The sequence below is a fragment of the Colletotrichum paranaense genome, assembly GCF_030867605.1.
Source record: "Colletotrichum paranaense strain IMI 384185 chromosome Unknown Scaffold_20.1, whole genome shotgun sequence".
NCBI classification, from domain to species: domain Eukaryota; kingdom Fungi; phylum Ascomycota; class Sordariomycetes; order Glomerellales; family Glomerellaceae; genus Colletotrichum; species Colletotrichum paranaense.
The window spans coordinates 538,124-551,366 of NW_026848978.1; the positions used below are offsets into that span (position 1 = coordinate 538,124).

At 52.6% G+C, this 13,243-nt stretch overlaps 4 protein-coding genes across 4 annotated transcripts; 3 read left to right on the forward strand and 1 right to left on the reverse strand.

Moving 5' to 3' along the window:
- Positions 1 to 762: 762 nt before the first annotated feature.
- On the forward strand, positions 763 to 2,217 carry CPAR01_15700 (tRNA splicing endonuclease subunit; the record flags this gene model as incomplete). The annotated part of the gene is made up of 1 exon (XM_060499948.1): positions 763 to 2,217. The coding sequence occupies one exon, from the start codon at positions 763 to 765 to the stop codon at positions 2,215 to 2,217; it is 1,455 nt and encodes a 484-aa protein (XP_060341524.1).
- Positions 2,218 to 6,602: 4,385 nt separating this feature from the next.
- On the forward strand, positions 6,603 to 6,902 carry CPAR01_15701 (uncharacterized protein; the record flags this gene model as incomplete). Its single annotated transcript, XM_060499949.1, has 1 exon — positions 6,603 to 6,902. The coding sequence occupies one exon, from the start codon at positions 6,603 to 6,605 to the stop codon at positions 6,900 to 6,902; it is 300 nt and encodes a 99-aa protein (XP_060341525.1).
- A 63-nt stretch (positions 6,903 to 6,965) lies between these two features.
- Positions 6,966 to 7,187, reverse strand: CPAR01_15702 (uncharacterized protein; the record flags this gene model as incomplete). The annotated part of the gene is made up of 1 exon (XM_060499950.1): positions 6,966 to 7,187. One exon carries the CDS (start codon positions 7,185 to 7,187, stop codon positions 6,966 to 6,968), a length of 222 nt encoding a protein of 73 aa, XP_060341526.1.
- Positions 7,188 to 9,741: 2,554 nt separating this feature from the next.
- Positions 9,742 to 12,983, forward strand: CPAR01_15703 (uncharacterized protein; the record flags this gene model as incomplete). The annotated part of the gene is made up of 3 exons (XM_060499951.1): positions 9,742 to 9,839; positions 10,465 to 10,539; positions 11,033 to 12,983. The coding sequence occupies 3 exons, from the start codon at positions 9,742 to 9,744 to the stop codon at positions 12,981 to 12,983; spliced, it is 2,124 nt and encodes a 707-aa protein (XP_060341527.1).
- Positions 12,984 to 13,243: the final 260 nt, after the last annotated feature.

Below are 13,243 nucleotides of genomic sequence, written 5' to 3' on the forward strand. Positions count from 1 at the left end.
CTGCTATCAATTTCCCCCTGAGAAGAAACGGTAGAAAACTGGGCTGACAGAGGAAAATATCGGAGCGGCTTTCAATGGTTGGAGAGACGGCATGCTGAGCTGAGGAACACCATCCCAACGAGCGCTTCGACCAAAGACAATGAACACGCTCGAATTGCACTCAAAAAATACTGATAGCCGATCCAATTATGGTACATCACTGGCTAGCTGATGCACTCAGAATCTCCATGCCACAGCGCGCAACGAGCGAATGTAGACGTTTACCTACACGCGGTACCAAACAACAGTGCATCTTTGGGCGTGTCATACGTCGGATCCGACTCATCATTGATGCAACAATCCTCACAATGCAGGATGAATGTAGTTGAATTGCTAATGCATCATCCTACGGTGCAATTGCAATTTGACTTTTTCATCCTCGCGATCAACGGTATGTACATCTATTCAACTTTTTGGTTGATTTCTATTGTACACCCCAGCACACCTCTCATTGGTCAAAGCTCACAAGCTCCTTCTGCAGCTTTACCCAATTTTTTTCCCCCCACTGGAGGGATCCTTCCCAACCAAGACTCACACCGAGACACACTCGACCTACCTGCAACACCAGCCTGAACTGCACAATAATTCGACATAGCACCGACTGCAAAACGAAGTTGGAAACCGATCGATCGCGGATCCGAGGTATAAAAGGAAAAAGAAACCCAGTCTGTGGCAGCAATAAAAAAAACCAAAAATCGAAGCGCCTGCCAAAAGAAGAGGAAAATGCCCCTCGACGACGACGACAATCCCACCACGGCGCCGGCCGCGGCGCAGCTCAACAATGACTCGGGCGCAGGCGACGAAGCTGAGGACGAAGGTCTCTTCGACATGCGACTCTTTGCATCCATGTTCAACAAGAAGGGCGTCGCCTCGCAAGCCGTCCGCAAGGGTCAAAAGGACTTTGAGTCGCACGGCACGAAAGCCCAGGAGAATGCGTTGGAGACGAGCAGGCAGGTCATTGAGGAGGTGCTGGGATACACGAGAGTGCACAGAGATACATGGAGCAAGGGCTGGTACTTCCCGGACTACTGGCCCGAGATCATGGAGGCCATCGAGGATGGGGACACTTCTGGGTTGGCGAAGCCCGAGTATCTGCAGGAGTTCATGACTGAGACGAGGCCGATTTATGCCAAGGAGAGGGTTGTTGTCGTGGAGGAGCTGAAGGGTCCGCAGGCGAGGTCTATGGGCAGAGTGATTCGAGGACTCAAGACGCCGAGACCGGCGTTGGGAAAGCTGTGGCTGTTGCCCGAGGAGGCGCTGTTCCTTGTGGAGAGGGGTAGCTTGGAGCTTTGGTGGCCGTATCGCGAGCTCAAGGAGATTCTGCCGCCGTCAGAGGCGAAGCCCGCTGAAGAGCAGACAGATTCCGAAGACGCAGAACCCGAAGACGAGTTCGACGTTGGCGTACCCTTGAGCTTACAAGCCGCCTACTCATTCTTCATCGGACTGGACGGCGAACGGGGCAAGATATCACTACCAAAATACCAAGTCTACTCACACCTCAGACGGTTGGGATACTACGTTCAACGCGTTCCGCCAGAACCTACAGAATCTACGCCCACACCCGAAGCACCGCAGAAATCACTGTGGCAATGGCTCGTCTCACTTCTTCAAAGACCATCGGCGGCGCCCGCAACGCCACCGCCTTACGGGCCCTTGGTCAAGCCGGGCGTCTATCGACAATATAGCGTCGTCTACAAACAACTCGAGCTCCTATCCCGCTACCAGCCATCGCCCGCACCTCAGGAGCCCAAGCAAGCCGAGGACCCGTACAAGATCCATTGGCACGTCTGGAAGCCTTCGAAGCATCCCAACCTTCGTGTGACGGACCTACCACCACCAGACATCCGCATCGCTGTCGCTGACGCGCGCGACGACGCGATCCCGGATATTGAAGAGATTTCGGCGCTGCTCGACTCGACACCGTACGACGCGCCCGATCATGTCTTGATGGGCGGGCCAGGAAAGCTGTACCAGCGCTTGAGACACGGTTACCGCAACGTTCTTGTCGCCGTCGTGGATCGCGGCTTGGTCAACTTTATGAGGTTCGGGCAGGCTGCATTTGGGGAGGAGAGGCTCTACGAGAGATTCGATAATCGGGGTGGGTTCCGAGGCGGCAAGAGGGGTGGGAGGGGTGGACGCGGAAGGGGAGGAGGCAGGGGACGGGGCCGGGGTCGGTGAATGATTGCCGGTCAATACGGAAATTTGATGTTGCGGCACGGGCTGGGGAGGAAGAGAGGCTCTCGAGGCGAGGCGGGCGAACTCTGGGACGGATACCTCCCAAGACTATTGTGGCATGTATAGAATGGAGTACAACTAGAGAAGCCTCACGGCTTGCGGCTCGTGATGATCGCCGCCAATGGTTGATAGATACCCTCCCTGATCGAGCACGGCTATACCGTTCAACGATGAAATGAAAGGACTGTCTATTACCGAGTTTCCATTTATGATCATCATAAACCGCCCCAGCCTCATCAAACCTTGAATTGTTTTCTGGGAATCCCAAACTTCTGGCACCTACTATAGAGGCTATGCTGACGCCAGTCACCACAGCTCTACAACCAACCCCGGAATCCACAACATAGACTTTTTCTCCCTTCCCGCCCCCAAAATACCCATTCTTTCTATAGACTATAACAAAAGCCCGTACAAGGGAAAAAGTCTGACCTCGCTCATCACCGGGAAGGGCATGTTATTACCGGAAAAGGTGCGTACTACTGACAGCCATATAGGCGGCAGAGAGGAAGCGGCCAAGATTCAAGACGTGTCTTCTAGTTGCAAGCAAGTCGCCGGAATGAGTCATGCTTCGGGGGAGCTTAGGAAGTTACAACGTCCGTTCCCTCTGAGGCTGACAGCACTCCGTACGGAGTGATGACTCGAGTTAATTTCAAACTAAACTTCTAGGGCTGTCCGTAACCTGCCTCAGCTATACTGAGTTACCATTGAATATCCTATTCCGTATCCGTGTAGACTTTACAAAGTGATCTGGCGACTCTTGCCATGGCCCGTGAGGTTTGGTTAGTCATTAATTAACTCTAACGCAATGAAACTCGCCCAAAAGAACGGCCGCGGAGTCCTTGGGCGCGCGGAACTCGCGCTTGTAGCGTGTAGCGCAGGTTGGAAGATCGTGTTCTTTGCGAAGTATGGTATCTCGCATCAGATGTAGAAATACAGAGTAGTCAGTCGCCGTCGTCACTGCCGCGGTGAGCAAGTTACATTCGCGATGATTTGCTTACGTGCGCCCCAAATATACCGAAGGACATACGTTCTCGTCGGCACCACCTGCGAAAACCTATAGCCTGAGGAAAAGGCCACAATCCCTGGAACCTGCCCTCTAAAAACTGATGTATCCACAAAGCAGAAGAAAATGTTGTCGTCGATGCTTAAGAGTTGCAGGGGTTGTCCGCGAAAAAAACATGCATAGAGTTGCGCATCAGGAAGGCGGCCACACGAAGAGCCAATATTATAAAACGCTGTTTACATCTAACGGCACCGACCAATATGCGACGTATTTGGCGAGAAGTCGGTCAGCACCGCCGCCGACCGCCGGCTGAGCTTTTTTCCAAAGTACGGACGCCGACGGGATTGTGGGGGGTGGGTGGTTTAGGCCTCTTTCTCTCTTGCAAGTGTGAATGACCTGCCGCTGTCCGTAATCACATGGCAAAAGTCGTAAGGCGTGAAGTGGATGGAAGGGGGAAGGAGGAACATTGAAATGCATGGAAGGGCAGGGGGTCGGAATGCCACCCATCGGTTTAGGTTGCGCGCGACCATGGGGGATATTTCGGCGAGTACCGTGCCTTTGACTCTGGTTTTCAGCCAAAGATGTCGTGGATTTGTGACGGGGCTATAATCCTCCATGTGTTGGAAGTCCCCTCAAAAGCCCACCCATGAGAACGAGTTGGATAAAGTACACTATGAGCGAGAAACCCCCCAGCCAACAACAATTGTCATCGCGGTGAGAAAAGATGCGCTCATGCGTCACCTAGGGGGGTGAGAGTTGGCCGGGGTTTAGTTGGAGTTGGCTGCCAACCTGCATGGGAGATCAGGATTGACGACGGGGATATAACCACAGGACTGGAGGGCCCGTTCAACCCCTGTTGACGTGGCCAGGAAGGAAAAGCCAACGGAGTACAGACCAGTGTTCATACAGCGCGTTTTTTTACTTTATTTTATAGTTTCATTGGGCGTGCAGTCTTCATATGTACGACGACCAGTCGTTTTCCAACTCATCAGCTGTTCGAGTATCGAGTGCTACCTAAGGAGGGAGTGCTTGCAGGTGCGGCATTTGAATGTTAAGGCTGCATTATTAGAAGCAGCAGTGAGGAAGGTGATCAAGATGAAGGACCTGCCAGGTATGGTTCGTCCGCTGCCCGTGTTCATTGCTACCTCCCGTGTTCATGGAAGCGGGTGCAACGAAGATAGAGGGTATCTTACGGCTATCAAGGTTTGTGTGTTGTTGGCAAGAAGAGCATGCGGGTGAATGATGAGGTGATCAGATAAACCAATCTCACCATTTACCCGCATGCCAGTTGCCTTGTTGGTGCTGGTGCTGGTGCTCGGTTGACGTGCAGTACCTTGGGTTGCCTGAGTTGTCAACTTGGAGAAACTTTCGGACAGATGCGCCACGGAAATTGTCGCAAACCTAACTCTCAAGTCGACCGCACAGCTTCATGCATGGGATACAGGAAATGAGATGAAGGGCGGCAAGTGATGACTATAGTAGCGGGAGACGACAAAAAAGACTACTTCGTGAGAAATGCAAAAGAATATGCGACAACAGCAGGGTTCGAACCTGCGCATCCGAAGATAATAGATAACGATTGAAGGATCAATTCAAGTCTATCGCCTTGGACCACTCGGCCATGTTGCCATATGCAATTGTTGATTTTCAGGGTCAATATTGGTGCCCAAGTACCTACAATGCAGTATTGGCGGGGCCCACCATCCGAGTGGAATAGCAGCTTACAGCGTAGTGAACAACGCGAGCGATCGCAACAAAAAAAAGAAATCAGTAGGTGAGCGTACTATGGCTACTTTGAAAACTTTCAAAACTGCAGCGAACCATGCCAGCAACCGGTGAAACATACCGGGCATGGTTGCTTCTCTGGTGGCAGTGGTTGTAACAACTGCCTTTAGCATACTTTTGCTGGCGCAAGAGTCAAAACTTGAAGAGGCATCAACTCCGCTTGCCGACTTGCCCGGCTCGTGCGGGGGACTCGGGAGTTGAAGGATTGAAACACAAAATTGACAAAGGCAACCATGAATGCCCGAGGGATGTGGTTATGAATAGTTCAGGATGGAACATTTCGTCTTGGCGGTAAAGGAGAAGGAGGTTTCCGATATCCATGCAACCTAGGTGGTGGCAATCATCCCCCGGTGCACGCCGCCGCACAAAATTCGAGCAGAACAGTGAGCATGGGGGGTCTGGCAGTGCGGCACCTGGTGCGAGCGTAGCCCGAGAGGTTGCTCATCCTCATCCACGCGCCCCAGTTTCGGGAGTTCCTAGATAGGGTAACTCGCTGCGTTTCGAGTTGAGGAATCGTAGATCCGTCGTCTGCTGACAACCTGACGAAGGTGAAGAGGGGGGTTTTCTGACTCTGGCCCCCCTTCTTTCATTTACACACTTTCAAATACGTTGGAGGCCATAACTGTACCTTGGTTGCATAAGTATGTAACGGGAGTTGCGACAGACAACCTAACTCATTGGTGGTTGATTGGCGTGAAGTATCGTGGCCCATGTTAGTGTTAGTTGGCCTGACATGAACATTAGCGATGCGGAGGCTTCTGTTCACAAGGGTTGCGAAGAAACGGCGCGCGGAGAAAAGGCGCGAGATAGAAGACAATGTTACGACAAAATGATTGACGGAGAGACCAATAACCGCCTAGGATGATGCGATCTGATGCGCTGATGCAGTGTCAACACGCCCAGAGATCCACCACTGAAGCAATAACATTATTATATTAGTACCACGGCTTTACACGCTGTTCCAAGGATGCGTGGGGCCGGCTAGCCGATCAAGGTGGACTCGTCATCATTAATACCAAAGTACCATGTTCATGTCGGGGATTGAGCAACAGGATGGTCGAATTTTGCTCTTGAATGGCATAAGCGATTCCTTCTATTGATAACGGCAATGGCAGCCGAGGCATAACGGTACCTAGGTGATTGTCTCATAAACCCAAAAACGAGACTGGTGTAACCCGAATGCGGACGTGTGGTTAATCGCGGGTTGGTGGAGGTGAGTGATGAACAGAGCGAGAGGGAGAAAGACAAAGATAGCCAGACAAGTCGGCCGATTGCCTCAGGTCAGCAGATCATTGTGTTTGGGAAGAGAATTTGTTGCCCTCAACGGCTGGAGTTGCTGCGACCGACCTGCTGATCGGGCACAGTTGCCGTCGGTTGTACGCGCTCTTGCGCGTGCCGTGTCGCATGGCGATTGATTGCAACTTGCGACAGCTTGGCCGGACTTTCCCACCGGGCCCCTCAGGAAGAGTAGAATAGAGAAGGAACAGAGTGATGATTGTTGAGGGCGAACTACCTAAACTCAAGGCAGGGGTGGGTCGACATGATACGGATACCAGGCAAGAAACGCGCTTGGTGGCAGCTGGCTGGCGCCCAGGTTGTCTTAGGTTGTGCTAGCCCGCCTGGGTTGTTGATAATGTGGAATGAGAAGAGTACTTTTTGCCAAGTACTTTGCGTGTTGTGGTACGTAGACCTAATGATATTCCTCTCTCACAGATTAGTTGCACCATGCCGGACGCCTGACACCGATAACCGACGTAGAGTACCGATGCCGATGCATGAGTCTGATAGTTCAAGGTCTAAATACCTTGAGAGGGGCGAAAGGGGCATCGTTCAGAGATAATCACCAAACGTTGTAGACACATGACGAAAGAGACTCGGAGAGGCAGCTCACAAGTACAGTCAGTCACGTAAGATAGGTAGTAGTAAATGTGTCCGTGGTGAACTTTGAGCAAAAGCCAATGGCATTCAATTTAGGTTGGGACTCTGCGCGCAGACTGGCAGCCGGACCAACCCGGCCAAGCCAATCCTCACCGTGACCAAGCCAAGCGAGTAAGACAGACGTAATCAGAGGATATACATGGAACGGCAGTACCTTTTCATTACGCCAACTTAGACAATGCAACATGCCAAACGCTCAAGGTGAGGTACATTTGGTCATTCGCGAGAGAGTTTCGCGCGCAAGCGGGGCTCAGCTACGGATACGGTACCACGGAGATTCCAGGGTTTTATCTCACATTTGCCGGCGCAATTGCCAAACAGTCAATCAACTTAGAGATACACCAGCGAGGCGTCAATCAAATTGCTTAGTGGTGGTGGCCCCCCCTCCCGAGTGAGAGTCCCCCCCTACTTGAGCCCCGCTCGACAGAACAAGTCAGCCAGTCATCGAAACTCTGGTCACAACTGCGACTGGGGTTGACAGGGAATTACACGAGCCACGGTCACAGCTTGGTTGTACGCTACTTCGTTACGCATACTAGACCCTATCATTTGAAGATGTGCGACCCTGGATAAGGCGTGCCCTGAGCAAGAAGAGCCCGAGACTGTCGTACAGCCCAAGATCCAAATGGTAACTTGCCTGGGGCGCCGAGTGATTCTCCACGAACTGCTTTGGGCGACGACTCGTCAAGAATGGTGAGGTGTTTGGCCCATCTGATCTGATGCGATCTGAGCACGCGCAAGCCGAACGTGGACTGGCCATAGGCGGAAGCAGGGACGATGGATGGGAGTCTCTGGGAGCGCGGCGGTGGAGGAAAAGGAGGGAATAACATCCTGGAACGCGCAATCCAGCTCGCCGGGCCTAGGAAAAAAAGGTACTATTGATGCAAATTGCTTGGTACATGACCATGCTGTCCTGACTGGATAGGGTGATGACTACCTTACCTTTCCTCATCCGTCCGTCTCCATTACGGGGGCATTGGCAGTATCATTGGTTTTCTTATAATGTGTGACCGACAGATGATATGAGCCACGGACCACTTTTGATCAAAGTACCCTTTGTTCACACTCTCTATCGCTGGGCGCTCTTTCTCTCTGTCGTCTCATGAGAGGTTGAGGCTGCTTGGCCTCCCACTCGATGGGAGCTACTGGAGAACTTACCCAATAAACTGCAACCACCTCCGAAATCAAAAAATCTCAGTCGCAACTCTGGTTGGCCTGTTCTCCCTTGGGGACAAACTAAAACCTGTGTCTCTCAGTAACCCGTCCGTATCTCTCTCGCCCTTATCCTCCTCCCCATCCATCCATGGCCACTAACTCACTCACTCACTCGCTCACTCACCCGCCCACTGGCAGAAAATTCCTCTCATTTGGCAGTAAAACCTTGCCGGGCTTTTTATTGCACCTTGGTGAAGTGAACCCCATTCACACCCCGATTCTCATACCAATCGCTTTGTTTCCTTTCCTTCTGTTGCCCCCTACCCCCTTCCATTTCCAAAGTTCCCATCCTTTTTTTGCTCGTGACACGCCCCCCTCAACTTTACAAACACCACGTCAATAACCAAGGTTCCAATGCGGCCAGGCCACAACAGTACTTGAGTAAAGTACCTAGCTTAGCTTAGCTTACTGAAATTCACCCTTCCTTGTCCGTGCTGTGCTGTACAGTACACTACGGGTGTATGCTGTGCCCAACTTTTACACGGTCCTCCTTGGGGTCTAATTCCAACCACTTTTCTCTTCCTCACCTCACATACCCTTACGCGGTGATAACCCAATGCCATCAACTTGTATGGTAGGCTGGCTTTGATCGACTCGCACATTGATCACTGGTGTTTCCGCCCATCAACAACAGCAGTTCTCTCCGCTAAATACGCCTTCATCTCGTTTAAGGCGCCGAATCCTGTTTCCCGCGCCATTCAACTGTCAGCGTCCGTGCTCTGGGACACAAGCCTGAGGTACCGTTCAGTATTCAGCTCACTCTCTCAGTCTCTGCCTTACTTTACTGCGTAAGGTAGCTTTACCTCTCGCCCACCTCTCTCTCAACCTCGACACACCCTGCTTGGACTAGAAATTCTGACTGGGGTGCCTGACGACTGATGACTGGAACTCTCGCCTCATTTGGCTTGGCTTTTTGCTTTCTTCTTAGTCTAAACTGGACATAATACGGCGAGGCGGTAAAGGCGTGGAATCTAACACCTTGTACACCTCTCACTTTTCATCCACTCATACTACGTACTCAGCACTCACTCACTCAGTCTCTCTCTCTCACTCTCACTCTTACTTGACACTCACCTTTTCTTTCCTTCCCCCCCTTACGAATACTCCGTACAGATACACACACCTTCCTCCACCTCAGTCTACACCTCCCCGTCTCCACCTTTCCCGGTCACATTCAATCTTGGCCTCAAACACGAACCGCGTCCACCGATCATTTGGAGCCGTCACTCAAATCAAACCAAACCACCGATCCCTCCTCTTAGGCCCTTAGCCTTAGCTCTTGTCTTCTTACAACCACACGTCCCAACGCATTTCCATCCAAAATCACCTTAGCCGCCAAGTTACCCATCAAAGCAAACACTTCTTCTTCTTATCCAAAGAGCCAACCTGAACCGCGAGTCTTTGTCGCCCAATTTTCGACAACTCCGGGGGTTCACTTGATTTGTGGCGACCACATCAATATTTACCGCCAGACAATCGGCTCGAGTCACCCGGTCGCAACACAAACTCGCGAGAAACCAACCGCGATGGAGACCACCACCGAGGTCGAAACAAAGCAGCCGTCAGTTGCGCCTTCAGAGCCGCAGCAACAGACCCCAGTTGCCGAGACCCCTACAACCACAGAGTAAGTTATCTCTTTGTCTCTTTTACCGCCTCTCTCTCTCTCTCCTCTGTTATTGCTAGCTGCATTTGAAGTTGTTGCCACTTGATATTTCCTTCTTCAATTGCTCTCCTGTACAAGAACCACGCGCTATGACCAGTGGTGAAGTCATACACTGGGTCGATTTCGACTTCACCTTGGACTTGGACTTGCCTGCGATCCATCACAGCTCTCAACTCAACTTCTTGCTTCATTTTTCTATTTCGCAGCCCGCACCTACCTTACTTTACCTTCACTTCCTTCTAAGTGTTGTGGCTGCACGGAACCTCCTCTCCTTCCCTCCCTGACACTGCGTCTGACGGCGCTTCTAGCTTCGGCCACTAAGCTAGGTTGTAAGGCCGCCAGAGTTCCCTCTCGTCATTCCCCCTTCCACTACAACCAGCACCGACCCCTCCCTTGATTCAACCGCACCTCTCTTCCCATCAATCAACCAGATCACTTTTCTTCCATCAACTCTTGTGCCTCGTCGCCGGCATACACGGTCTCTCATATCATCTGTTTTCATTCCACAGCCTCGTTGAGCATTGGTTTCCTTGGTTGTGCGCCGCAAATACTCTGTCTTTGTTCTCACCTCCTGCGAAACTCTCAGAATGCCGTTTCGACGAGACTCCCGCCTCAAGAGTACTCCAGAAGAGCCCTCTGTACCCATTAAGGAGGAAAGAAGGTGCGTCGCATTCCATTGAGACTCTCAACTCCCCATCCGAGTTCCTTGGTTCTTCACTCTCTCTTTGCGACTCAGAGTTTCGATGTATTTTTGGTACCTTTCAAAGTTCAATGCATGCGCCCGGTTTGCTTGCCTTGGTCAAGAGTGCAACTGGCGAGTTGCCAAGAGGCGCATGTCGAGTCAGGGACAAGTGTTCCCGATTCATGTACGCATACAACATCCGCTTTGGATGGCTTTCTACCCCTGCTCAACTCGAATCGTCTGCATTTCTTGGTCTTGCGCTGTTGCTTCCTCGCCGGCGATGCTTTTCTTTCTGTCTCTCTCCGAATCAGCTGGGGTTTTCTCAGTTACAGCCACCATGGCCGAGCGTAACCACCTTGGTTGGCAAAGACCTTATCAGGGTTGCAAATGCACCCATTTGGGCAACATTGCAACACATCCTGGAATGCAACAAACTCAATTGTGAACAAGCATATACTGATACCAATTACAGGCTCAGCAGTGCCAATGGGGTTAAGCCACCTGCTCTGGATGACGACGACACCGCCAATGATGATGATCTAAGCCCGCCTCCAGAGAACTTGAGCCCTGTCTCAGGCAGCCATGATCGCGCTTTGGAAGATGAGATTGTTGTCGGTAACCGCAATGGCGTGCAAAAGTCATCGCCACTCCGCGTTGTTTCTGATCCCGAGGATGAGAATATGGCGGATGTTGAGGATGAGCCAGTCGTCTCTCACTACCCTAAGCGGAAGCGCGCGTCCGTTTTCAATGACTTGAGTGAAGACAAGATGGAGAGCAGCCTTGTCTCAGAGAAGGAAGGCACGCCACGCGGCACCAAACCAGCTCGTAGGCATGGACTGGGTGGTGTGAAGGGCGTCATTCTCGGATATTGGCGCGATTCACCCGTGCCTGACCCCAGAGGCAAGCATGCAGTTATTGGCTTCATTGATGTCCGCGATCGCCTCCGCACTCGCATTCAGCAGAACACCCGCTTCGGCGAGCCGGTATCGAGTCTCGAGTATCCCCTCCCGCCCGGACCAGGTGGCAGCTGGGTGACCTTCGAGCGGGTCGTCTTCGCAGACCACCTTGTTGGTCTGGATCACCACCAAGTGAAGGAATATGTCAAGCTTCGAACGGATTCTATCGAGATGACGGAGGAGGCCCGAGATGCTGCAGAGCAAGCTGCGGCTAAGGAAGCGGTCCGGCGTGTCGAGGAAAACCCTCCCCCCGAGAATCCCGTAGCGCCAGCCATCGCATACGGTGCGGTGATTCCCGACCACGCTACAATGCCGGCTCGGCCGGACTCCAAACGTCGCCGCACTGGTAGTGGCATCGGCACGATCAGTGGAGGCCCGGTACAGCAGACGCCGCCAGCACAAAACATCCCGCCGACTCCTCAATTCGACCCTCTGCCAGGTACCAGACCCACACGCATCATTGTGGGCTACTGGAAGGGCTCCAGTGAGCCTGATCCTATCAACAAGCACGCGATCTACGGCATCCTCGGACAAAATGACATGTTCCGCGTCAAGGTGGCGCGAGAGACGCGTGATAAGCGCTTCGTCGATGGCAACTTTCCCGTTGGAGCGGGTGCGCTGTGGATTCACTGGGAGGAGGTCGAGCTGGAGCCACACATTAAAGTCCTGTCTCGCCCCGAGGTGAAGGAGTATTGTCGTGTCCGTCAGTACCAAATCGATCAAGGCGAGAGCCCCAACGAGCGAGTCGAGAATGAGGCCAGGGCAGTGTACGAGGCACAGCAGCGCGTGGCAAATGGCATCAATAAGCCTGGTTACATGAACAATATGGGCCCGCCACCCGCCATTGTTCCACAGCCAGAAGAGATGCTCGAGGCACCCGAGACCAAGGTCGAGGCGAACCCCGAACTGCGCCAGAGCCGCAGAACGGAGAACCGTGGCGTTCGGCACTCATTGCCCGATCTCGACGTCAGACAGTCATCACGAACCCCTGTACAAGCGCAGAATAAGATTGACGCCAGTGCACGTCGCGAAATCGCCCGGATTGAGGCCGCCCAGATTCGAACCGAGCGTTTCGCCGCTGACCGCGAAGCTGCTCAGAACGCCCAAGCTGCTCAAGCTGCCCAGGTTGCTCAAGCCGCCCACATGGCCAACTTAGTCCCTCCTCCAATGCCGCCTCAAGCTATGCCTAAGATGCCTTTGCAGAACGGCAACGGCAACGGCCCCCGCATGAGTAGCCTGTTCCACGAGCGCGACGAGATGCAGCGCCTGAACAAGGTATGGGCTAGCCAAGAAGAGCACCGCAGCAAGGTTGGAGGTGAAGAAACCAAGTTTTACGGCGGTATCAAGTACGAGCGCAAGACCAACGGCCCCTTTGTCGGCAAACTCGTCTCGCAAGGCACCATTATCAGTATTGACGGAGAGGATTATGTCGAGTATCGTGTACTCACGAAGCCGAGTTTTTTCTAGGCGACCAAGACGGGAAGCAGCACCTCGCGGCTTTGATCGCCCTTTAAATTTCGGTCAACGGGCATTCGCTGAGCGATGGCCGCCAGATTATGGGACTCCTCCTGAGCGTTGAGTCTCAACAGATCTCTCTCTTTCGATACTGAGTTCAACGGATGAAGGCTGTAGGATTTCCTTTGTTTCTTCTCGCGACAAAATGGATGCGAGGTTCGGCGGAAAACGGGTCTTTCCTATTATACCCCCTCTCAACCTTTTCCGATTAA